Consider the following 26115-nt stretch of genomic DNA (forward strand, 5'->3'; position numbering starts at 1 on the left):
GCCCTCACTTCCTGAGGGCGGGCGGGTGGAAGATGGCGGCGGGCGGTTGGGGTGGACGGAGGTTCTTTTTCAGTGCTGTGGTTGCGTTGTTGCTGCTGCTGTTCCTCGTAGTGCTGCTGGGTCCCGCTGCCGCCACCTCCTCGTCCTTGCCTTGGGCGGGTAGCCCCGGCGAGCCGCGGAGCCGCGTGCAAGTGCTGAGCGGCTCCAACTGGAGCCTGGTGTTGCAGGGCCAGTGGATGTTGGAGTTGTGAGTAACGGCCGCTTTCCCGCCCGCCTCACAGGCTATGGGCTGGGAGGGGGGAAAAGCGAGGGGGGGCGGAAATCCCTGTGTGGGGTGGCCGGCGGGGAGCCCGTCCTGGGGTGCCCCGGTACGGGAGGAGAGGGGCCGGGTGGTGCCGGCCTTCCCGTCCCGCTGAGGGGGGTGCGGGAGCGGCCGCGCTCCTTCCCCGCCCATGCAGTGTCAGGCCCGGGGAAGGGGGGGTGGCACACGCAGGGACTCCTAATGCCTGTGGTCCCCGCTTCCACCAAGCGTTGCGGGCCCTGGGCCTGCGGGCACACGCTCACCTTACATGAGATTATCGGGTAAAAGGAGCTTTCCCTCGGGTTCTTGTCCTGTGCGGGCACAGTGCGCCCCAAGGTTAAACCGGGCACGTTTCAGTGAGGTTGTCGGCGATGTTATTCAAGACAACTGGCTGCTGGGGAATAGCCTCGGGTTCTGCACCTTGCACTGCTTACCCGTTTGGGGCTTTTGCTGGGTTCTGTGCACGACAGGAAGGCTGAATTTATTAGGTAATATTTAGCAGCAGCAGGCTTCCAAATTCTGTTACACAACACCCTGGTACCCTCTCATTGCTGGCTGCATTGCTCTGGAGGAGTTCTACCTCTTCAAGGGAGACGCATCGTGTTTCATTAACTTCTCAGTGCTGATGTTGCTTTATTCTGGTGACAGCTAGAAAGGTTTGACTCCTGCAGGCTGGGGGTTTTATAGAATCAAATCAGCTAGGTTGGAAACGATCTTTAAGATCATCAGGTCCAACCATCACATAAAGACTGCGAAGCCTACCACTAAAACATGTCACTGAAGGCCTCATCTTAATGTTTAAGTGCTTCTGACTAACTGTAGTGGTGTCACGGCTTCACTTGTGACATGATACTGTTCTTGAAACACACATGAAGTTTTCTTCTTGGAGGCTAGCTCACCTGCTTGTATTTAGAAGCGTGGAAAGGAACTTGAGGATTGCTTAAAGACAACAGTTAAAGAAAAAAGTAGTTTAAGTAGGCTGCATGCTCACATGGTATCTGTGTGCTGTGCAGTTATGAAATAGGATTTTATTGGGGCATGTGTGCTGCTGCTTTGTCGAAGTGCTTGAGTTTGAAACTGGGCTGCCCATCAACATCTGAGCTTGTGCTCCCTCATAAATACTTACCCAGCTGCTTTAAGTTTTCTTTTAGCATTGAATTCGAGTTATCCCGCCTCTTATTAGGGGGAGGGACTGTCATTTCCCCTAGGGCTTTACTGCTCGGGATCCTACTGGACAACTGGTATTAATCAGTGAATAGATGGGAATAATCCTGAAATAGCTGATTGAGAGACCCAGGGATGCCCACTGTTGTGGCTAAGGATTTGGATTTGATTTTGAGTATCTTTTTTTTCTTTCCTCCTTTCATTTATTGTTCTAAAAAGTGGGAGAAGAGATGCTCTTGGAGTGGGAGAAAATAAATTTGTTTTTAAATTGAACCTTTTCCACTTCTGATAGCCTAGTCCTGTGTGGAAGCTGTGGTTTGAAAGTTACTGATTCATACACGCGTTGGTGAGTCTTGAGGAGGAAAAAAGGTTATTTATGATGATTCAGAGGTTTTATTTCTAAAAGAAAGTATTTAAATAATTAGTGGCACGTGCCTCTGAGGAAGAAAGAGGAGAGGAACTGACTGAAATCAGCAGTGGTTGGGACAGTGAAAGTTGAAATCCTTTGTGAGTCTTTACTTCACTTGAAACATTGTACTCTGGTTTGGAGTGACAGGTAGCTGACAATAGCAACAGAGGCAAAGTTAGCTTTAGTGCTAGCAGAATATGGTACATGTTGCTGCATTGCTTGAATTAGACTTATTTTATGTACAGTGTTTGTGTGCAGGATTCTTGGTTCTCCATGCTACTTTCTGTGGTACAATTCTAGCACTTTCTGCTTTTCTCCCAAAGGAGAAGGAACCATTGGGTGCCTACAAAGCTGCTGGAGAGGGACTCTTCATCAGGGACTGTAGCGATAAGACAAGGGAAAATGGGTTTAAACTTAAAGAGGGGATGCTCAGGTTATGTATAAAGAAGTTCTTTACTGTGAGGGTGGTGAGGCGCTGACACAGGTTGCCCAGAGAAGTGGTAAATGCTCCATCCCTGGCAGTGTTCAAGGCCAGGCTGGACAGAGCCTTTGGCGACATGGTCTAGTGTGAGGCATCCTGCCCATGGCAGGGGGTTGGAACTGATGATCTTAAGGTCCTTTCCAACCCTAACTATTCTATAATTGAGGATGATAACTCAATGCAGCTGTTCTGTTAGTGAGAGTTTGAGGTTTCCAATTGTGTCTAAAAAGGCTTGAAGCTTTCTGCCCTGGTAGGAACGGGTACTACTGCTTTTGTTTGATGTCATGTTTTGGATTTGTGAAAGTAGTGTAGATGAATTACAGTACGCTACCACTTTTTTGTTGTTCTCAGGTGCACGGAGAAACTCTTAAGTCTGAAATTACTTATGTGTGGGGTTTGTAGTGCAAATAGGACTTTTCTTCCTTCATCCCTGCTAGCTGACTTGGTTGACTTTTTGTAGGTATTTGGTTATTCATAGCTGGCAAAACTGCAGGCACTGGAAGCACTGCTGCATTTCATTGATAAAAACATCTGGATTACTTTGTGTCTCTGAAAGACATTGCAACACTTTTTGCTTACTGTTACTGTCGCAGCACACAGATCCTCGCTGAAGTGCTGTGAGTGTGATGCTGGAATGAACCGTTTCAAAAGGTTTCTTTATTGACTTGTTTCTAGTCTGTAGCTTCAAGATAATGATTTGTTAATATGAGGAGTTTTCTTTTTGTCTTTAATATTGTGCCTGTTAGGAATATAGAAGTTTCTGGTCTGTTTATTTAAAAGTGCATTTTGCATTTAGACACATAGATTGCTCCAAGCTTGATTATCTTAATTTAACAGTAGATTCAAACAAACAAACAGACCCCCCTCAACAATAAACTTGTGGGCTTTATGCCTCTGGTTACAAATGAAACTATTTAATATGCTTCTGTTGCACCTGCAGTACTTGAGGTGATTGCCCATTAGGGAAAACTCTAGCTTAGTTCCCACACAGGGTGTTAAATGTTTTGGTTCCCATTTGTTTCAGTACAGACTTAGTGTTGTGTGTACCTAAAAAAGAATGTCTTAATTTTCTATTTTAATTCTAGCCAGGTGAAAATTGGGAGGATGGTGTAAGTAATAGTCATGTTTTCGAGGCTAGCTTATCATACCTAATTTTTAGGCGTATATTTTATTTTCTCATTGTCATTTATCATTAAACATTGTCTCTCTATCTAGTAAGCCAGATTATCATAAGGCTTCAGTCCTCCCACTAGCACTGTTGTCTGGAGTTTTAAGGGAACGTGTTGCAAATCTAGCTATATGTTTTGGTATTTAGATGTTTCAAGCCATCTGTTTAAAAGCATTAAAGTGCTTTGTGTAAATAAACTCCTGAAGAATACTATAGATTATTTAACAATCACTGTAACTTACATGGAGAGTTCAGTAAGATTGGGAATTTTCTGTCACTGGTGACAGTGTAGTCATTTACTCGTTCTCCATTTGTTAGTATCCAGGCTTCTCTTTGTCCTATTCCTAAAATAACCCAAAACAAAACCATCACCACACAACTAAAAAGAGGGGGAGGGGAAAGGAGGGTGTTTACTAAAAGTTACCAAAACTCTGCTTCTGAAGCTCCTGCAGCCCCCTTGACTGGGTTCAGAGGAAGTGACCAAATTATCTATGGATTCTTATTTAATAACTGAACATGTGGCTCATTACTGTGCTGTGCATTGGCTGAACAGCAACTGATAAAATATGAAACTGAAATATCCTGGTAGCAGATGCTTTACTATTATAGAAGGGGACAAAATTATGTAGAATGATGGAACTTAATCTGCTGAAGTTTAGAAGATTCCACATAATTTTTCAGTGATTGATTTGCTTTATGTTTTAAAAATAATTTCTCCATCTTTAAAGAAAAGATGCTTGTGAATGGAAAGTTGTTGGGTCTTTTTTGAATTGCAGATATGATATGATATGATATACCCTGTTTTGCTTCTCATCCTGTTCTTGGAAGTTTAAAATGCGTTTCATTACTGAGCTGTTGAACAAGTGTAAAGTAGCAGTTGAAATGTTAACTTGGAGAATACACTTTGTTTGGCTTGTAGTTCATCACAGCACAATTCATAATGTTGCTCTTGCATCCCAAAAGAACTTCCCCAGAATGGTGCCTTGGTGTGTTGTTGTGTCAGCAGGCTCAGCCATGATTTAAGGCATGTGAGTAAAGCTTGGCAGGAGAATCCAGGGAAGAAACTTCCTATGTTAGCTGTTTGAGGTAGCTGGGCCTTTGGCAGTTTGTAAAAAAACCTTGGTTAACTTCTGTAGAGCAGCTGGTTTTGAGTTGGGAAGTCTTGCCTGGCTGTTTTGGAGGGGTTTTGGCACACTGGAGGAAGCTTCTTGTCAGCTTCCATAGCATGTGCTATTGTGGTACAGGTCTTGGTAGATTACGGGGCTAACTTCTGTATCTTTGTCTCCCACCTGCTCACTCTAAAACTAGACTAAAACCATATAGTTGGCCTCCTGAAGCTTATCTTTTGTTGCAATTACAAAGCTGCCTATCCTGCCTCAAGACTTATTTGTATTTTGGAACAAGGAGGGATCAAATGATAGGCTTAAGGTAACACCCAAACACAACAGGCACTGTCTTTTTTTCTTTGTATGCTTATGAAATCTGTAGCAATAAGGCAAAACTACTTAAAAGAATAAAAGTAATAATTATTTCATGCTGATATTGGTTTTACCGTTTTATTAGGTACTGTCTCAACATTTGCATCTCTAATTTAATAGTACTCAGAATCTGAAATCCAGCAAATAGCTTGGTTTACAGTAAGTTATGTGTCTTGAATCAAGAAAAACTAGACTAAATGGGGAAACTTTCATCTTGCTTAATTTGCTGTTTTCTCTTCAGCAATCCTCTCATGCCTGTATCCATGAGCTGCTTTTTCCTTTATTCCTGGTTTCTTGCAATTTTGTGGAATTGCCATCAAAGCGTAGAATGGTATTTGAGGTTATGTCTGTTCCACACTGATTGCTACTGCTAGTGGTAGCAAGAAAACAGATAAAAGGAGACAGTTACTTTCATTTGAAAATGAGTGAATGGGTGAATTTCCTACCCAAGCAGTTACAAGAAGAGAGATGGGTAGCTTGGAGTGGGAAACTGTGTCAGTAAATCTTAGTGAAGTTGTTCTGTATTTACTGATAACTCTAGTGAATGGCACGTTTGCTCCAACTAGTTTTAACTTAAGTGAGTTTTTTTATTGAAGCCATTAATGATGTTGCTGGTATTTGTAAACCAAAGCTTCATCTTTTATGCTTTAGATCAGAGAGAGACTCAGACTTTTTGACTTTTTAAGACTTTAAAATTTTGCTTTTGGGTGGGTTGCTTTATGCTGTCTGAAAAAACTAAAGGTATTGTAATGGATTGAAGTAGGAACTTGAAAACACCCAGCTACTTTGAAATAGTGATTTTAATCCGCGTAAGTCAATTGTTCTTGCAATGCACCTGACCAGAAGATAGATGGTAGTTGCCTTATTTGTAGAGAGTAGACATAGAGGATATTTCAATTGTAAAACTTTGTGCTGTGTAAGAGGTCTGGTAATGCCCCAAATGAAATGTATGTTGAGAAATGTGCTTTACCTGCCTGCAGTGAATAACTTGGCAATGTGTAATTTATAGTTATGTGGTGTTTTCAATCTGATTTTTAAATGTGGAGTTCAGTAAATTGCTTTTTAATGTGCAACAGGCTACCAAGAATTCCTTAACCAAGTGACCAGGTCTTGATTTAAATTCCAGTGGACTTTGATTTTAAATTGGAAAGACTTGAGAGCTGTTTATTTGTCACATTTGTAGGGCCCAGTGAAAACTAGTTAATGGCTAAAGGTATCCCCTTGTGCAAAGGGAGAAGCTGGAGCAACAGCCCCCAAATTTGGTGGTGTTGACAAGGTGCTAATTATTTCTTGGTATGTCTTTGGAGTATGGCCTAAGAAATTTGGTTACATCTGCTTTTGTAAGTGACCTGGTCTTGCATCTTGTGACTTGATGAAAAGTTACGAAGACTGGTTTCACAACACACACATGGATCTGCTTTTCTGATCCTACAGATTTTTGTCTGGGGAATATAAGAATGGTAGTTATACAATGACTCCTGTAGGAATACGAATCAGCCACAGTTCTAAAGGATTCACAGAAGCCTGCACTGAAATAAAGTACCTCCTTAAGCTTCAGTTCTTCAGGGTGCCAAATGTTTTTGGAAACTTTTGATGAAGGTGATCTAAGTGTGAAGTATTTTACTCTTCTGTAGCTTACTGAAGGAAAGGTTTAAAGACTGGGAGAAACAGTAAAGCTTTGGCAATGGAATGTTTTTGTTATTTCCAGGAGGCAATCCTGAATTCCTTAGTGCTTCAAATGCTGCATAACAAATGCTAGATATTAAAGCCTAAGTGAGGATGTTAAAGTAAACAGCAGTGATAACTGTTGCAAAAATCTGGTGTCTATTGCAGATTCCCTCTTGTATATGTATGGGAACAGGGTGTTTGCTGGCTGGCAAAATTGGACATGTAATTTCAGGAATGTAAAGTAAACATCTTAATCCCAATTGCCTGTGCCAATGTTCAGCATGAGTGGCTGGATCTTGTAGCATGGGATGTTATTTTTGCCATCCCATATCCAATACTAGTAATAAAAAGTAGGAAGCCAACAACTGAGGCTGCTTGTGAAGTTTGCTGCTATGTTCAGTTACTACCAAACAGTGATATGGGTGGATTTTAATGCTGCTTTTTGAGCTAAAGAAAATATTTATAATTATATCAATATTAGCCATATATAATGAATATTCCACTTGATTTCAGTTAGGAGAAATGCTCATGAATGTCAAATGCTGATAGGGCCCAAATTTCTATTTCAACATCACATAGTACCTGAAACAGGCTACTGGGTGTTTTAATCTTGAAAATCTCATGGTGTGAATTTGATGCATCTAGAGAAGCTGGATTTAGAAAACATTCCAACTTCTGTCTTTAATTTTAGAGCGACATCAGCAGCATTATCTGATGGATGTGTGCAGTTTCTTACTTATCAGTCAAGCTACTGTAATTAAATAATACTGTTTGTAAACTACAGTATCTGTCAAACTGTTATTAAAAGCCCTCTATAGGCCAGCAGCACAATGGCAAGCAGCACTGCACATGAAACTTATTTCCAGCATCTTTTTGAAAGACCAAGGGTCTGTTTCTTGGCAGGAAAACATTTATGTACTTTTTTGGGATGTTCTTGCACAGAATGTTGTTGATTCAAAAACCCAAGGTATTTGCTTTCATACTTAGAATCATAAATTTCTAGTACAGTTAAATACAACATGTATTTTCAAGTTGTATCCTTTTAACTTCCAAATGTCAAGATTTCCTTTTTTAAATACTGAGGTTTTAAAACTGCCATGAAACACTTAGAGTAAGTTTGATTCTGTCTCTTCTGTGTGGAATTACCTGGTTTAGGTTCGGTCTTATTTAGATGAAACATCTGTGGGAGATCTTTGTCTGCAGCTGTGACCAAAGTAATCATTCCTGATTAGAAGAGAGCCAGAGAATAGGAAGTGCCACTCTTCAGGTCAGTTAGTAGTACTGGCAGAGAAACTGAAGGAGTAAGGGAGTTCCTTCTAGTGGTTCCCAGTTAGACTGTAGCAGTTATGTGGCTGACAAGGATATTGGGCTCTGCCCATGAAGAAATTTGTTTCTGTTGCTAACAATGGGTGAGGAGCATGGTAGCATCTATGAAGCACTGTGAGAAGTGGTATGTCTCTAGACCCACTACTTTTGCTGCCAGAAATCTGCATATATACATTTTGACTTCCACCTCCCCAGTACATTAGCTTAGACCATGTAAAGGTCTCTTTTCATTTGTAAAAGGATAAGTCTGTGTATGGACAATTGCTATGGCTCAGTTACATGCTTATACTTAACTGTTCTGTGTTACCTTAATTGCATATATGCCAGACTATTGCCAGCTGCATAAGTTTGACACAGAGTTTGTCAACCAAGTTGGGGTAAAATATATGAAGATGGCAAATAGGGGGTTATCAGCATTTAAGCATTATCTGATATGAATCCTTTCATATTAGCTGTTCTGTCTCTGTGTTGATATTATCAATAACAACTGCCAACTTGGTTTGATTATTCCAGTTGGTAGGATAGAAAACTCAGCTCTTGAAACATGCTTTCTTATTTTGCTGAAATTAATCCTGGGGGAAAAATAAGACTTGAGAAAGACATTCAGTCTGAGCAGTAGGAATTTGATGTGCGCTCCTTTTAAATCTCAGTGTGCTATCAGAAAGGGAATGTTTGGATATGTTGAGTGGTGGGCTAAGGCAAATGTAATTTCTAGAAGTTCTGAGATGCAGGAAGTCAATGCAAAATGTTACATGGAAGGATACTGCTTCAGAGGATAGCCTGTCTTCAATAATTCAGATAGCTGCCATGGAAATGGATTTATTTCATATGCAAATAGAATATATCACAAATGGTGAGGGGTTTGGATATGAATTCCTCAAATCTGTGGAGATTTGGTTTTATTTTAATAACATGAGGAGGAACATAGCGATTGATAAAAAAAGCTACTTGATTGTCTTAGTAGACTTGAGGAAAAATGCTAGGTTTTTTTTCTTTGTGATTGATGTGTTTGTATTTTCTCTGTACGGTAAATAAATGTGTATCTAGAACTGTAAGAATATTAATATATTTAATCTGTCTTCCCTCTACAGCTATGCTCCTTGGTGTTCAGCTTGTCGACAGATTGAATTGACATGGGAGAATTTTGCAAGGGAAAGCGAACATCTAGATATCACTATCGGAAAGGTGGATGTCACTCAAGAACCAGGTATACTGTGAAACACTCTTTTAATGAAAGGGATTATTTAGTAGAAGTACCACTTAGTATCTGGGAGTGTGCCTTATTTTACTGGAGTAGCTGGGATACCAGCCAAGTCAGAAAAGAGGCTTCTAAATCAAAATAATGTTATCTACATTTTGTTTCTCCATAGAGCTCATACCTGTGAGCCTAAGTTTATAAAAACTCAAAGGATTAAGGAACTAGGGGAGTGATCTGGCTTAATACTGTATTAAAAGGGGCTTATTGTCTATTTTAATCTACTTCACTGAAAGCTGTTGCTTGTCTCATTCCTCTCTCCTCTAAATTGTCTGCAGAAGAATCTAGTTCTGTAGCCTCCAGTTACAGAGTTTCAGGGTGTGGTACGATTAGCACAGTGTGAGCCTGGTTTAATAAGTTCTTAACTGTTTCCGTGATGGTGCTGGATGATTGTCTCGTTTAATTTTAGTAGTCTTTTAACGTACAGATGTTATTGCTGTTTTCTGTTGGTGATGCACATCTGCAGATGTGTTTCTAAAAAGGGTTTCCTAACTGTCCACAGAAACATGAATACCATCTAATTTATTCCTTTATTGACACCCTCCAAAGTTCTGAACACGTTTCTGTAAGCAGTACCAATATTGTTTAAACCTCTGCATCTCTTGGGAATGCTTCATGCTTGTTTTGGCTTTGAGGGGATAAAAGATTTTGTCAGCAGTATCAAAAGACTGACGGAGTTAGGCAGAGATATTACTAGAATTAAAAGGTTAAGCTTTACTAATTTTTATTTTGAACCATATAAAGTGTGTGGAAAATGTGTCCATTTTATTGGTTGAAAACACGCTGAACAAGTTAGCTTTGTTGAATTAACAGCAGGGAAATTACCTAAACGCTGGTCTCGGATATGGCAATTGAAGTTCACAAGAAAATGCCAGCTGCTCTAGACTTGTATAGTTTACTGTTTTGTTAAAAGTTTAGAAGTATATAAAACTCATGCCAAAAAGCTGCTGATGTGGGGCTCTCCTTTAGTGCATATATTAATTTTTAACAGTCTATTAAACAGATTAGTTTAAATATTACATTTTTTTCATAGATGTAAACTTAAAGCCAACTTCTTCACGTTAACAAACTAATGATTGCTCTGGAGTTAAGGCTGCAGATGGGAATTCATTATAATCCTATCCTGTTTTCTCCCAATTAGACAGGGATTCTTTTGCTTACACAGTATTCAAATAAAAGGATTTCCATCTTGATTGTGGCATTTGGATATGACTAACTTAAAAATCCACTTTAAGAAGCAAGGCTCTAAAAATAAAATACATAAGGTCTCAAATTCTTCCTCCTAAAAAAACTTGCGTGGTGGTGTTGGGACCTGAAGGGGTCATATACTCGATACTTTCTTTTGGCCTGAATTTTTCTGGCTGCTGAGTGATGCCAGGTTCTGAATTTATTAGATGTGACTTTTAACCAGAAGTTCTTTAAATATTTGAATTTCTAATTGCTGAGACTCTTGACCTCTGAGCATGTTTGACTTCTACAAGTCAAAGGACTGACCCAAACTGATGAATTTGTATCAAAGCATGTGTAATATGCCTGAAATATCCAGGTCAGCACGAGCATGAAAACTTCAGCCTCTTCTAAAACTAATGAATACCCAAACTGGAAAACAAAGATTTATTACATTTTTAACCTTTGGTACTGATGTAACTTTGAAGGTATATGAGCTCCTTTGGAAGCTTTCCAATGTTGTTGAGGTATTTTTACTATAGGCTTATGCTTCAGCCTTTCGGTTGGTGTGCTTAAGGGCTTTATCTCCTGTTCTTGCTTGCACAATGATACCTTAATTAGCTTTAGTTATATAACCCCTTCATCAAATTGAAAGTAGTAAGAAATGACTTAAATGAGAGGAAAACCACTAGATGAGTGCATAAGATTATGCTTCCAAAACCTGCAGGAGAAAGTAGCCATTCGTGGTGCTTAATCACAGCAGATGCCCAAAGACTAAATCCACCAGAGCCTTCATGGATTCTCAGCATATTGTAGTTGCTTGATGTCTTAGTGCTTAGTCTTTCCTCATTTTTTTTTCTATTGAAACATTCACTATTTCAAGAGCAAGTAATGGAGATGCTTCCAGATCTCAAAGTTCTGTATATTTGTGTAGTCTTCTTAAAGCTTCAAATCCCAACATTTACCTATGATTTAAAACAAGGTTTCTTGGATCTTCTGTAATCTTCTTTGAGTAGTTACTGGATGAAAGCAGCTGTATTTTTAGATGGCATCTATATTCTCTGTGGATTTTAGGGGTGTGTGTGTGCAAATACTGAAGGTTTTCTCCTATTCTTGAGTAGCTGTTGACTTCATAGTGGATGTATGTCAGTGTTTGCTTTGCAAACAAAGATGCTTAACTGTATTTCAAGTTAACTACCCAGTTCAAGTTTGTGTTAAGCACACACAAAACCAATTTGCTGTCTGGTCTTAGGCTTTTATACCTGGCTGCTCACAACTGGTTTTACTGATCTAAGGAGGTACCTTAGCTAAGCAACAAACCTCCAACTAAAGTTTGGGGGATGATTAGATGCATTTTGGCAAAAAGATTTTTACGTTTTATAGATGTCATTATTCATTCTGAAACTGTTGAGAGTAGCTTTAGGTTAGGCTACTGGTAAGAGAGATTTAAGCTAGCTAGTTGTCTGTTTGCCTGACTAGCATTTTTAAGAACTTCAGAGACTCTTTTCAGTCTTCCCACGACTTTCTCTGCTCTTAAGGTTATGTTCTTTATGGCTCTCCACCTAGGTTTCTCTTGTGCAGCTGTGCTGTCTGCTTGATTAATTCTACTGTTACGCTTGTGTTCTTGTTTACTCTATACTTCCCTGTGCTGGCACAGCTTTTAGCTGGTTTATAGTTTTCCACCACCCTGCCCCTCATAGCAATAAAGGCAGAAAGCTGAAAAGTTGAAATGAAGATGGCTTCCTTTTTGGAACCTTAAAGACGCTTGCACTTAGTTTGATTTAAACATCTTAAGAAAATCCCTATAAACCAACCCAAACAACAGCAACAACAAAAAAACCCAACCCACAACTGGTTTTGGCCTATTCCATAAGGGAATTCACACTAGGAAAAACATTACTACTGAAACTTTTGAAAATACGTGGCTTAGTTCAGTCCGGCTCAAGTTTGTCTCTAAAGGCAGAAACTCTCTTGCTACAATCCTTTTTCCACAGCTTATTCCTGGTGCCAAAAGATGTTCGCTTTATTGAAAGCCGAATAAGGACTTAATTTCCCAAAGGACTTTCACAGAACTTTATAAAAAGAAAAGTTAAATAACTGATTTGTTCTCTTTACTTTGATACTTTATATGAATGCAGTTGCTGGCTAGAGGCATTTAGCCCTTACTAATGGAGTTAGACCGTTATATCTAGGGGTTGTAATCTCTGAAGTATTTTTTTTCCTCCAAATAAACTCTGTTAGTAGCACATTTTTCATTCCTGCAGTCTTTAAATTGAATGTGTTGAATAATAAATGGTATTACTAAGCACTTAGGTGAGTTCTTCCTCTCACTTGCATGTTTTCTAATTGTCAGGAGGTGGTAGTGTCAAGTAGCCTGACTTTCTTCAGATTTGGAAGCAGAGTGGAGAGATTAACTTCAGCTGACAATTTAGCTGGTGGAGTTGTACAGCCAGATTGCTTGTGAGATGTTCTGGAGCTTTTTTCTTCACAGCTGAGGGTTTTGCAATGAAGCCCTGTGCTGGGTGATCTTCATTGGTGTACTTAATGCAGCAGTGAAGCTGGAAGCACTTGCACCTATGCACCTATTACTCTGTAGGAGTACTGAGTGCAAGGCTGGAGAGCTTCAAACACCTTCTGCCCCTCAAGCTGCTTTTTGATGATTTGGCTGATTTTGGCTTTTTCCCCTCTGTCCTATGAGTTATGTTGTCACTCTTTAGGGTGATACTTGTAAAAAGATTATTATGTATTTGCCAGTCAGTGGAACAGCCACTTTCAGCGTGGGGGTCAATTCTAGTTAGCCTCTTGAAGCCCTGCGTCAACCTTCCTCTACCCTTTCTGCTGTCTTATGTCTGATGCTTAAAATGCTGACATGATCCGGTATCTGAAGGGGGCCTACAAGGGTGCTGGAGAGGGGCTCTTTATCAGGGTCTCTAGTGATAGGATAAGGGGTAACAGGTTCAAAATTAAACAGGGGAAGTTCAGGTTAGATCTAAGGAAGAAGTTCTTTACTGTGAGGGTGCTGAGGCACTGGAACAGGCTGCCCAAAGAAGTGGTAAATGCTCCATCCCTGGCAGTGTTCAAGGCCAGGTTGGACAGAGCCTTGGGTGACATGGTCTAGTGTGAGGCATCCTGCCCATGGCAGGGGTGTTGGAACTAGATGATCTTAAGGTCCTTTCCAACCCAAACCATTCTGTGATTCTATGACCCACCCTTCTGGATGGTGTAAAAATGACTCTTATGGCTTAAGTTAGCAATATTTTACAGAATACTGAGACATCCCAAGCTTTATTACCAATCTGTTGGCATACCATTTGTATTTACCTAGAGAGGAATGATGTATAGAAAAGAAAGATAAGAACCTAGAAACATCCAGAACATTGTCTTGCTACAGTCATGTTTATGAAAGAGATTGAGCCTTCCTACAGGATATAAGACTGTTTATGCAGTATGTGTGGATTATTTGAAATAAATAACTGCTAGTCAGCTAGAGGATGAATTGTAAGTCATTATCATTGCTGTCATTTATTGTGACCCAACTTTGTAGATGAAACAAAGGTCATCTGGATGAGACTATGCACAGACATAAGCACACAGCATCCTGGAATTATGGGTGTGTTAGTGTGGCTCTTCTTTCTCTTGGTTGGAGGGGCATGCTGCTGGTCTGGTCAGAAACTTCAGCTGTATGCAAATATCAGTCAGAAATCTGTGTAGGAAAACTACCTTGCAATAGACATTCTTCAAAGTCAGTATTTTACCTTAATTTATTGACAGTATTTGGTGTCTGTTACACTTTGTAGCATTTCTGAAGACAAACTGTTAACCTATATTTACAAAAGAGTGGTAAAAGCTATGCAAGCTGCTGCTTTCTAGTCTACAAATACAGATTTGTGGGTATTTATAGATTAGTCAGAATGCTGACAAATTTCAGATTTATCTAACCATTTGATGTGGTTTTTGTTCCCTTTCTAGGCTTGAGTGGTCGTTTCTTTATCACAACACTTCCTACAATTTACCAGTAAGTGTGTTGTACTAGGAACAGTTGCCTGTTTCAGTATATGTATTTTCCTGTCCTGTTTGAACAGTGGCATTGAAGATGTAATGAACAACTGGCTTATCTCACTTTTGTCAATCTCTAAAACATTCTCAGGAACTCGGTGCACTTAATGAACAGAAAGTATGTATTTTCAACTTAAGATGGAAGGTTCTTCTACAAACAGTTTTGTATCTAAACTGATGCTTTTTCAATCTGGAAACAACATTTAGTAGCAGTTGTAAAAACTGGTGCAGGTTTGCAGTGTTGCCTTCTAGAAACCTGACAATATGTGAGCAGACACACTTGACCTTATCCAGGTGTCACTAAAACTTCTCATTTGAGTAAGTGACTGCAAAGGTTGCATGTAAAACAGTACAGAAATTTTCCACCGTTGTGCTGCTTCTGTTACTGCTTAGAATCCTTCATCTGTTGACTCAGCACCAATATGTAGCTGTTGCCTCCTCCTTATGACTTATAGGGGAAAATGAAGGAATACTGACTTTTTATTTCAGTTCAGGTCATTGCTGAAGTTTACATTGTATGATGAAGTCTTCATCTGAGGCTTTTCTTTAGTTTAAGTGACTTTAAGTTCTCTGTTTCCAATATCATTCAAAACAGATCAGAAAAGATGTTTGCTGTATCTCTTCTCCAATAAGATGTCATCCTTTAAACACTGAACCCTTTATTAAGTCATGGTATTATGAGTTTTAATTCTGAGTTGTGTCTAAAAATGGTTTGGTTGTCAACCTTGTGTGCTGTACATGAGTGAATATTTAAGAAAAAGAGCAGTTTTAATAGACGGCAAAAAGCTCATGCTGCTTAGAAACTGAGACCTTCCAGCATGGATTTCAGTTTCAGAGCATACTGAAAATGCTTAGGTGTTCAACTTTGAGCAAATCAAATCTATAGATAATGTATATGGGGATTTTGGGGTGGTTTGTTTTGGGGTTTTCTTAACCACAGGTACAGTTTAAGGGATATCTGTGTTAATGCATATTTCTGGGTTTTTTCAGTGCAAATGATGGAGTATTTCGCAGATACCGAGGGTCACGGACATTGGAAGATCTTCAAGGTTATGTTTTAGAGAGAAAATGGGAAGCTGTGGAGCCTGTGGCAGGATGGAAGTCTCCATCTTCTATAATGTAACACTTTGTTTTTATTAACAAGAAACATTTTTATAGCTCATTATTCATTAAGGGTTCTATGTTGACAGCTTAAAGACAAAAGGCCTTTATTCCCTAGACATGTAGGCTTTGCAGAAGCAATCTGTATTGACAGCCTGCTTTTCAGTTTCCCACCTTTAAAAGCAGTCTATTTTCTGCATTTGCTTTTGTTCATGCCTGCGAAGGCTTATTTATATCATCTTTTGGAATATATAAAGGAAAAAAATGCAGCCACTGAGCATTATGTAAGTGTGAGTTTCAATATCTGCTGAGTACTGGAATTAAATGCATGTTTATGTAGATTATTACTTCAGGAGTTTGGCTACTTGGGGCAGGCAGCCCTTAGTTTGAAGGATTTGTGTGCAAGGAAGTCCTGTGTCCTCCTTCGAAACAGGAAACAGTGTAGTGCTTACACAGTGTATCAGAATTTGTTTTCAGAGCATTGGATTTGCTTTGAAATAGCATAGAATGCTTGTATGAGATAAAAGGTGAACCAAAGATGTGAATGGCTGGAATTCCATTCTGTCTAAAGCTATTATGTGTAAACCCCTGTCAAAGATCCAGTGAGTGCCCTTATTTTTCATCTGAGAATGAGGAAGAGCTGCAGGATATTAAGTAATGGGGAGAGGAGTTACAGGGCTGCATGCTGCTGTGAGATGGGGAAGAGGCAGTTACGACTGCACAGGGTTAAGCTTTGGAAATGCTATTTCTTGATTATGCTCAAATGTCATCTTTCAATTCGCTGTTGCAGTGTTTTGCATTGAGCTGGCTTAAATGAACATAATGCAGAGAAAACATATCTGTTTGCAGTAGCTTCCATCTGACAATTACAAGGGCCCGAATGGCACTGAAAGTCTATAGAATCCTTTTCTGGTCTCTGTGGTTTGTTGTGTATCTCGACTCCTGTCTCTCTTAGAACCTGTTCCTCTATTTCTTTGTTTTCTAGGATGCATGGCATGGCAGGCCTATTTCACCTCTCCGAATATATCAGGGTAAGTAACTATGTGGTAGTGTTTTTCATACTCCCTTTTTATGCTTACAATAATCTCTCTGGAAGTCAAAACCTACCTGAATATTTTTATTATCCTTTTATGACACTTAAATTTTCCTTACATTTACTGTACATTGGCTGTATAGTATCTTTGCTCTAGAATTCTGTAGTACTAATAGATTATGTCAAAAATGGCAGTTTGATTATAAAAATTATTAATACTGAAAATACTGTTTTTATTATCTTGGTATAGTGAAAATGTCCTATCAAAGTGTGCCAACAGGATAAAGTAGGTTTTTGAGAGCTGCTGCAAAAATGGTCGTAAACAACAGGAATATATGTAGTACCTACCAGGTTCTCTCACTTAATACTGTTCCTAAAGACTATATCCAGGTTAATTTTCATAGTTGTAAATCATGCTCTTTTGCAGTTTGTTTGCATCTAATGTATTGCACAGGAATAATTATCAGGCGTAAAGGAGAAATTCTTAGCATACATTGAAGTATGCTGGGAACTTAAACATGTTTCAAGATACTTTAATTTGGGAGCTATCGAAGGTTTTCCCGTAGCATGCAAATGCTGGGAGTTTTTAGACCTTTCCAGTTATGGTCAGGAGACATACTGCTCTTCCTTAAAATCTTGAAGCATAGCCAAGATTGAGAGATTGTATTTGATTGTAGTAAAATGTCTTAATATTGTAACATGTGCTACAAAAAATGAATATAACAGAGTTTGTATCACTTCCAGTAAGTATCTAACTAACCCAGGGTCAAACAAACTTTAGTTTTTAGTTTTCCTGTGCAAACTATCTTTGATTCTTTCTTTCACTGGATAATATTAACTTTTTATAGCCTTCTGGCACTTCTCTGCCATGGTTGTTGTGTAATGATGTTGTCTCTGTCTGGTTTCCTTCCCGAAAGATTAAATGCTCTGGGAAGAAACCTTCTCTAATTTGCTTTCTGCTTTGATGAATGTTACAGCTATACATTTCCTCCCTCTTCGTGCTGAGCTGTTCCTGCATATGCTTTAATAAATGTTGAAAGCTGTTCTGACATTTAAATATTGAAATTCCAGGGTCTTTTTCTTTAAACTTGAGAAAATGCTGATTGTGGTTTGTTTTCTAATGGATATACTCTTGCAAGAGGTCTAATGTTATTGTTTACTTCCTACCAGACTATCTGACTCAATGTGACGTTCAGTCAGATGGATTTGTAGGTTTGAATAACAGACTTCAGAGAAACCTTAGTACTGTATTCAGGTTATTCTCTTTAAATTTATAAGTGAAATCAATCTAGAGTGGCTCCTTTTAAGAAATAAAGAGCTTACGTGAGAACTAAATGGCTTTATTTTAGTTAATGAATGAATTCCCAAATTTAAGTATGTATTTTGATCTTTTGCAACTTTTAAGTGCCTGCCACTCTGCTTCCCAGATGTAATTGTGGGGATGAAGCTCTGCATGAGGTTAATTTTTTTCACTTGGTGGTGTGTTTGTGAAGTGGAAATGAAAGGACACTTGACTTTAACCTGATTTGGTTGCTTTTTTGGTTTTGAAATGTTTAAGTTATAGGTTACCTTTCTTAAATAACCAGCTTCATAGACTTCTATTAATGCTGTGACTGTTGTTATCATGGGTGCTTACTGTATGGTCTCATTCCTACAGCACAGGCCATAGAAACAAATGCACAGGTTCATGCTGTTTGTTCATCATCAGACATTGTCTTTGACAATTGGCACCTTCTTACAGAATATAAGGATTAAGAATGTTGTGATACTTTCCTGTATGCTCTGAGGCTTTCTCATACATTTATCCACAGTAAGATGACATATGGCATCTCGAATGCCGAATATATTAGGAAGAAGGAATTGTGCATCCTTTGCTTAAAAAGCCTTTTAATGTGAACAACTCGGTGAAGAAAAACAAGCTTTAATGGTATCAAAAGATCTGTAGTATGACATTTCAGGGTGACTAGGGCTTGAGAGAGAAGACTTGAGTATAAATACTGTTAAATGAAAGGTCTTAGACATCAATTTATGTAATGGTGACAGCAGTATAAATTGTAAGTAGTGTTAGGTATGAAGTTATTAAGTATCTTCTTCTGATTTCCAGCAAATTCATAGCTACTTCACTGGCACTCTTGGAATTCATGTTTGGATGTCATATGCAATCTTCATCTTAGTTACTTTATTGATTGGCCTGTTCCTTGGTTTGGTAAGAAAACATTACTTTCTTTTTCTTAGTTACCTAGAACTTTTGCTTTGCATTAAATTGTGGAAAAAAAGAATAAACTTCACTGCTAAGATATACTGAAGTACCTTATTTTAATGATGTCTCTCTTCTCCCTGGTATCCAGTGATACAACACATGGGAATGGTTCAAAGCTGTGCCAGGGAGGTTTAGACTGGACATTGGGAAGTATTTCTTTTCTGAGAGGGTGGTGAACCACTGGACCAGGCTTCCTAGAGAGGTGGTTGATGCCCCAGGCCTGTAAGTGTTTAAGAGGCATTTGGAAAATCCCCATAAATAACATCCTTTAACTTGGGCAGCCCTGAATTGCTCAGGCAGTTGGACTAAATGATCATTGTAGTTCCCTTCCAACTGAAACAATATAGTCTCTTCTATTAAAATTCTCTAGTATTCAATACTGCAGATCCACTCTCCAGTGTTGTTACCTACATCTGGGAAAGGTTAAGAGACTGGTTCACTCAAGTAAGTTAACCTTCTTATGAAATTCATGTTTCAATTTGGATTTCTTTAGTCCATCCGCTAAACAAGTGAGTTTTATACCAGCCTCTTGTATCGAAGACTTTTGTACTTAAAGACTGAATGCATGTGATCAGAATTGTGTGAAGACTTAAACTTTCTAAAATTACAGGCTTGATGGAGAGATTTTTATTAGCTGGAGTGGGATTGTGTTTGTGGGAGTTAGCAATGTAAGTGTGCTGCTGCATTTTTACTCAGAAGGATGGAAATATTTTTTTAAAAGCTTTGAACATTTGGGGTTTAAGTGATTTACTCTATTCCCAAGCATAGCTTTGTGCTTACAGCTTGGTTTTAATGAAATCTGACTTCACTTCCCCATGATCTTTTGGTTTGACTTCTCATTAGTAATTGAAAAATCTGACCTCTCTTGCACCAGAACTGTTGCGTTCACATATCCATCACTAAAACACCAGGAAGGTTTTTCAGACAAAAATTGGCTATGTATGCAAATATTAAGGACCATATCCTGAGCCCTCTTGTTTCATCAGTGGAAACAGCCCAAAGTTGCTTTACCTGGGGAGCTGGGATTATTTTCTTTCAGAACATTTGAATGGCATGGCTCCGTGACCTCTCAACTGCCAATATTAAATGAGAAACTGAGCTGGAAAATGAGATGTAGATGGAAAGAAAAGTTTTCAGGTTAGATATAAGGAAGAAGTTCTTTACTGTGAGAGTGCTGAGGCACTGGAACAGGTTGCCCAAAGAAGTGGTAAATGCTCCATCCCTGGCAGTGCTCAAGGCCAGGCTGGACAGAGCCTTGGGTGACATGGTCTAGTGTGAGGTGTCCCTGCCCATGGCAGGGGGTTGGAACTGGATGATCTTAAGGTCCTTTCCAACCCGAACCATTCTGTGATTCTTTCAGACTAGTTGCTTGGTCCACAAGCATGTTCTGCAACTGCAGAGGTGGTTTAAAATGGTTATGCTGATAACTGGTTTAACGAACTGGTTTAACTAGCTGCTAAATTCATGTGGGAAGGGTAAAAGTTGTTTCTGGCACTTGGATCTCTGCCCTTCAGCCCAAATACTAGTGATATAAAGGAAAATCAGGAGTGTGTTTCTCGGTAGTATTGGGAAGTGATTTTCAAAGCAGTGCGTGTGTGTAGGCACATTTTTATACATATGTGTACAGAATTGTTCTATATGAGCAAAAGTCTTTCATTATACAATTTAAACTGTATTTTTACAGCTGCATTTTTCTTTATTTAAACTTTCATTGCCAAATGAGTGCAAATAAAGTTGGTGTAACTAGGAGCAAATGAATATGAAGATTTAAAACAAAATTTCCTTCTTCCTCCTTCACTTAAAAATACAAATAAAAAATGAAAAAGCTGAAAAAATGTGAAGTTAATCTCAGCTTTTTCTAAAAAGCTTTTCAATGATTGAAATGTATTTTTTTAACATGGTATCCTCTGTCTTTCTTTCCTCCCTTTACATTATTCTTAACACATGTCAGTGAGACAAATATCTTGTGTGCATTTTGAGTTCTGCTTTAAATAACAAGCACAAAAGGTGGAAGTACACATCTTGTGTTGGAGAGCTGGGGTAGGGATGGAATAACACCCTGAAATGCATGAAATCTTGATCAACATTGTTTGCTAAGTTTTAAATAAATGAAAATCCTCAGCTGTGTTCTGGGCCTCTCTTCTTAAGATGCCAGCACTTCCAATACTGAATAAATTTAGGGAAGTAGGAGGCAGAAACTTTATAGTAGAAAGCAGAGAATGTTGGTTGGTATACACTGAGAAAACACTTTTTTTCAGTGTTTTTATTTAGCTCTTATCTCTGAGGAAGATAATATAATTTTCTAAGTTTTATTCTACGTCTATCTTGAAAAGATGAGTAAGAAAATACTTAAAAGTGCAGGAATTGTTGGGATGATCTGCTAATAAATGTCTTTCCTGTTTATGCAGGTGCTGGTTTTGATTTCAGACTGCCTTTGCCCATCCAAGTCGAGATACAGCACTGAAACATCTGGTAAGAACTCTAAAGTGGGTGAGATACTGTAGGTTTAAATGTAAACTTGTAGGAGGGAGGGCAGTACGCTGTCAAGAACTTAGATGTGAACCAGTAATCCTGGTATTCATTTTAGTCACACTGACAAAGATTGATATGTTGGGCTCTAAAATATTAATATCAAAACATCCGCCTGGAGGATAGCAAAGCAGAAAGAAAAGAAATCCCAAACCCCAAAAGTAATTTGCTCTAGCTTCTAGTCTTGAAGGAAGATACTGGAGTTTGTTTCTTTTATGCAGGTGCGTATTCACTAGACCTGTTGCATAGATACCAAAAGGAATTTGCTTGGCAGGACACTTCCCCATCCTAATATAGGGAATATTTTATATTAGGAGATGCAACATTCTGAACCTGTAAAATTGTCTTAATAATTTGTTGTTGGGGAAAGGAGGAGATGGAGAAAATCAAATGAACCCAGAGACTGCAGGTGTGGAGACAAGGGAAGGTATTGCATCTCCTTAAAATAAAAGAACAACACTCACATCTGCCTGATCCTTAGTGGGAGGGCTTTTGAATATTATTCTGCTCCCTATGAACACAGGAGGCACAACCTTGCACACAAAACATTCTCTTGTCAGCACCAGATGTGCGTTAAGCTCCGGAAAACATTTTGGTGCATTTGTGTTAAGTGGAGTCAAAACTTAACTGTAATTAAAAATCTGTTTTGTAGTTGTGTACATTGGAGTGTATTTGCTGTGAAGATGAAGATGCATCTGTGACACTTGCCAATAAGGCTTTAGCCAAATCTAGAATTCTTAAGTGCAAAATCACCATCTTCAAAATCTTAGATGTTCCTCCCTATCAAAAGAAACTCACCTATGCATACTTGAGCAGTATGATGGCCAGTTGGCTTGTTGACTCAAGAGTAGCTCTTACCTGAAAGAGCTTACCAGTATGTCTAATCCCTTTCTCAAAGAGGTATAATTATCAAACAAATCACTAGGGAGTCAAGTAAAGTTGCTCTGTCTTTAGTTTGTAACTTGATGGAATAAAATGAAAACTATCTTTGCTTGATATGCAAGAAAAACAAATGAAAATGGCAGAGAAATACTACTGAAGGTTTATTTGAAATAGTTGAAAAATAAGGAGAATATGGTCCTGTGCAAGTTTTCAATAACAATGTTCATGAATATTCCGCATATGTACATGGTGCTGTAACTTTAAAAGACTGTTCTGAGATTCAGTGTAACTTCAGTATTTGATGCTCTTCTTTTGTTTAGAAGAAGCAATTACAAAGGATAATGTGGAGAATGCTGCATTGGAAGAACAGGAGGAGGCTGCAGAGCTTTCCGCAGATGATGCAGAAGGGAATGCAGACGTAAAAGATGTCTCAGATGAAGAAGATGCAGCAAATTCAAGTGCTGATGACTCACAGGAGGATTTAGCACTTGGCAAAGAATCAGGGGAAGAAGAAATGGAAGACATAAGCGAACAACCTTTAGCTGCTTCAGAGACTGAAAGCTCAGTAAGACAGCGTAAAAGTCAGGTGGCTGATAATGGACTATAGGGTATTTTCAGTGGTGTATTTTGTACACTTGGACCAAAGACATATCAGACCCTGGGTCTGAAGCTGAAGCTTACACTTGATTTGTCATTTGTGTTTACGCAAAACCTTTGTGGGTTATTTTTTGTTGTTTGGGGTTTGGTTTTTTTTTTTTTAAAGCTAATGCTTGCTTACTTTGTTTTATAAGCATATATGCTGTGTGGTGTATAACTTTAGCCATGACAATCAAAATAAGTGTATCTTATCTGTTTGAAGTCTTCTAAGAGAAAAGGGACATAAGTCTCAGTTTGCCAGCTGTAGAATGGTCATCTGTGCTTGTGTTCCTCTAAGTATTGACCTAAGCAAGATCAGGACTTTTTACAGTAGCTTGTTAGGACTGTTACTTTTCTGTCTGAATGTTTATTGTTTCCAAATGCCACAGAAGCACTAGATAAGTGATACAGTAGTGAAAGAAGGCACCTTACTAGTCTTCTATTAAGTGTTGTGTACAGTGGGTTTATTTTTATCACTTTCAACTGAAGCACCTTTCTCTTTCATTTTTATTAATGTTTGCTTTGGAAGTTTATCATACGGTGTGCCCCTGGGTTTTCCAGTTGTTGGTAATTCAGAGGCATGCTGCACAGCTCAAGCTTGTCAGCCGAGTCTTTTAACCCAAGGAGTTTAAGTAATTGAAAACCTCAGGCTCAGAAAGAGTGGCAGCTAAATGTTTAAAATATGTTTGAACTTTTTAAAAGGCTTAAAGGAAATTATTTTGGTCAGGGGGGATTTTGCCAAAGCATGACTTTTTTTTTTTTTTTTCTTCTTCTTTTTTTTCGCTTCAAGAGATTGTAGCAAGAAGTATTCACTTTGTGTATTTCTTGCCAGGACAAGCTTGTCACGTGCAGTGTAGTTCTGCCATTTCCCACTCGGAATACTTTGGGCAGAACTCAAACTGACTGCTTTAGTAATATTAACTGAAGAGGCACTTAAGGTTTTAACCTTTGATTGCTTTTCTACTTTTTGTCACTGAAATCAGGACATTGGGAAAAGACAGGGGCACAGGTGGGTAGTGAGGAGATGCTTTTTCTGCTTATATCAAGATAGATGTGTGTCTATTGCAGTTAGACAGCACTAGGTGTGTTTAGAAGACTTAAGTCATTAAAGCTATCAGTACTTCCCTCCTTTGACTTGATTAATATATAAGGCTTTATTTTCTTGTAAGGAATATCTACAGTGAAATCCTGTATGTTTCTATTTTGTTGATATGTGACTGTGCTTAAGATGTGTCTTAATCTTGATTAATTTTTATATTATATATTGTGTAAACCTTGATAACGTGCATGAAATTTCATCTTGCTCTGCAAGAGTAAAGAGCAATCAGAGGTGAGATTGTCTCTTATTAAAAGAGGCAAGTTGCAAGTGCAAAATGCTGGTTTCTTTTGAGACTGAAATTAATAAGGTCCATTTGTGTTGAAAGTTTTGTTGTTTCTTTTTCAATGCCCATAAAGAACATATTTCCTAAGAAAGCTGAACTTTTCCTCTCTATGTTCTGTTGCATATTATGTCTCGGAAATACATGGTAGAAACTTTGCATTTTTCTGCACAAAGTACAAAATTAGACTGCATATATTGAATATGAATTTCCAGAAAGAATGTTCTCAGTCTGGAGCTTGAATTTCATACAGTGGACACATGTAAATATGCTTTCATGTGTGTGAAAACATACAGTTGATAATATATATATACACATTGCACTGTAGTGAGAACAGTTTGTGTTATTTGGGTGTTGTCCCATGTAACTGAGCAATCATAGAAGCTTACAGACAGCAGAATTCAGTAACAGTTGAGGGTACATAGCAGCTTCTTTCTTTAAAAAGTAAAAATAAAAACAAACTAACAAAAATCCAACACCAAACTCAAGTTAAGCTTTTAGTTGCAAAAATGAAGACTTTGCAGCTGCCGTAGTCCGAAGGGAAGAACTGTGCACCTAAAAGCTCAGAGTACAGATTTGTTATTTCCATTCTGTATTTGCTTTGTTCATTACCTGTTCATTAAGAGCTCTTAAAAACCCAGAAGAAAACCAGGACTTTAACCATATTCCATGAGAGAAGCAGGAGTTGATCTGTGTATTCAGTTACATTAACTTGCATAAGGTAAGAGTAGACATATCCCCAAAACTACCAGACACTGAAAAATACACAGATACACTCACACACGTGTGGGACTGTATCCAGCACGGATAGAGGGCAATGATGACTTTGGTTGTGTACCAAAGAGGATAATTTATGCTGCAGAGGTTTTGTGATACTCAGTGTATAGAGGGGAGCATGTCAATACTAAATTTAGATTCAGTTTCTCTTCACTTTTGCAATATCATGCAGCCAGTCATCTAATATCCTCTCCAGCTTTTTAAAGAGGTTTTAACTTTAAAAGATACAGAACATCCTTGTACGTGGCTTTGTTGCATGCTGTTGGGAATATCAAGTATTAAAAGCACAAGCGTATCTCAGTGCTCAAGATGAGCTATTTGGGCTTTTTGAATGTTCAGAGAAATCAGGTACTCTCACCAGAGCTGGATTTCATTATGGTGTCTTTGAATTTAAAAAAAACCCCAAAGCCACAAGCCACAAATGACGCTTTGTCCTACGAAATATATGGTTTATGAGATGCTGTGAGAAAGAGCAGAAGCCCCTTTTTGTGAGGCGTCTCTGATGTCTGCTTACATTTCCTCTGGTCTTACATATCACTGTTAGGATTGGATTGTTTAAAATGAAGGTACTCAGTATTTTCCATTTAATAGCCTTAACTGTAAGATCACTGTCTGATGAGCAGGGGTTAAGTAAGCAGGCATCAAGTGACAGCAGTTCATCTCTTGTGAGTCTGGAAATGAGCTATGGTTTAGTGTGAGGCATCGCTGCCCATGGCGCAGGGGGTTGGAACTAGGTGATCTTAAGGTCCTTTCCAACCCAAACCAGTCTATGATTCTTGAACATAGTATGTATGTAATTGCTCCTGTGTTTTCACTAATAAAGTAGGGAATATTGCTGCTAATTCGGGTTTGACTGTATTTGACATGTATTGAAGTATCTTATTAGAAAGATCACTACATTGTGAAAAAGACTCCAGACAAAGAGGTGCTGTGCAACCACTGATATCTCCAATGTAGTTTTACATTTGTAGGAAAAATATTGTAGCATGATACTGGAGATACTCAACTTTGACTAATGTTCATCTGGTAAACAATAAGCAGAAAA

At 38.6% G+C, this 26115-nt stretch overlaps 1 protein-coding gene across 2 annotated transcripts; it reads left to right on the top strand.

The window, feature by feature from the left end:
- TMX4 (thioredoxin related transmembrane protein 4) lies at positions 1 to 24974 on the top strand. 2 transcript variants are annotated; one of them, XM_030490904.1, is made up of 8 exons: positions 1 to 247; positions 9087 to 9202; positions 14387 to 14432; positions 15464 to 15592; positions 16560 to 16605; positions 18712 to 18813; positions 21276 to 21339; positions 22599 to 24974. In XM_030490904.1, the coding sequence occupies exons 1-8, from the start codon at positions 33 to 35 to the stop codon at positions 22883 to 22885; spliced, it is 1005 nt and encodes a 334-aa protein (XP_030346764.1). In that variant the 5' UTR covers positions 1 to 32; the 3' UTR covers positions 22886 to 24974. The 2 variants fall into 2 exon arrangements, with proteins under 2 accessions (XP_030346764.1, XP_030346765.1); XM_030490905.1 differs by lacking the exon at positions 15464 to 15592 and having other exon boundaries at positions 20 to 247.
- Positions 24975 to 26115: the final 1141 nt, after the last annotated feature.

Source organism: Strigops habroptila, chromosome 6 (assembly GCF_004027225.2).
Source record: "Strigops habroptila isolate Jane chromosome 6, bStrHab1.2.pri, whole genome shotgun sequence".
NCBI lineage: Eukaryota > Metazoa > Chordata > Aves > Psittaciformes > Psittacidae > Strigops > Strigops habroptila.

Excerpts from the sequence above, each read along its gene's own strand:
- TMX4 (XM_030490904.1), top strand. The coding sequence starts at position 33 with ATGGCGGCGGGCGGTTGGGGTGGACGGAGGTTCTTTTTCAGTGCTGTG. Across the intron at positions 9,203-14,386 it reads GGATGTCACTCAAGAACCAG|GCTTGAGTGGTCGTTTCTTT; the intron begins GTATACTGTGAA and ends TTCCCTTTCTAG. Across the intron at positions 18,814-21,275 it reads TTGGCCTGTTCCTTGGTTTG|GTGCTGGTTTTGATTTCAGA; the intron begins GTAAGAAAACAT and ends CTGTTTATGCAG.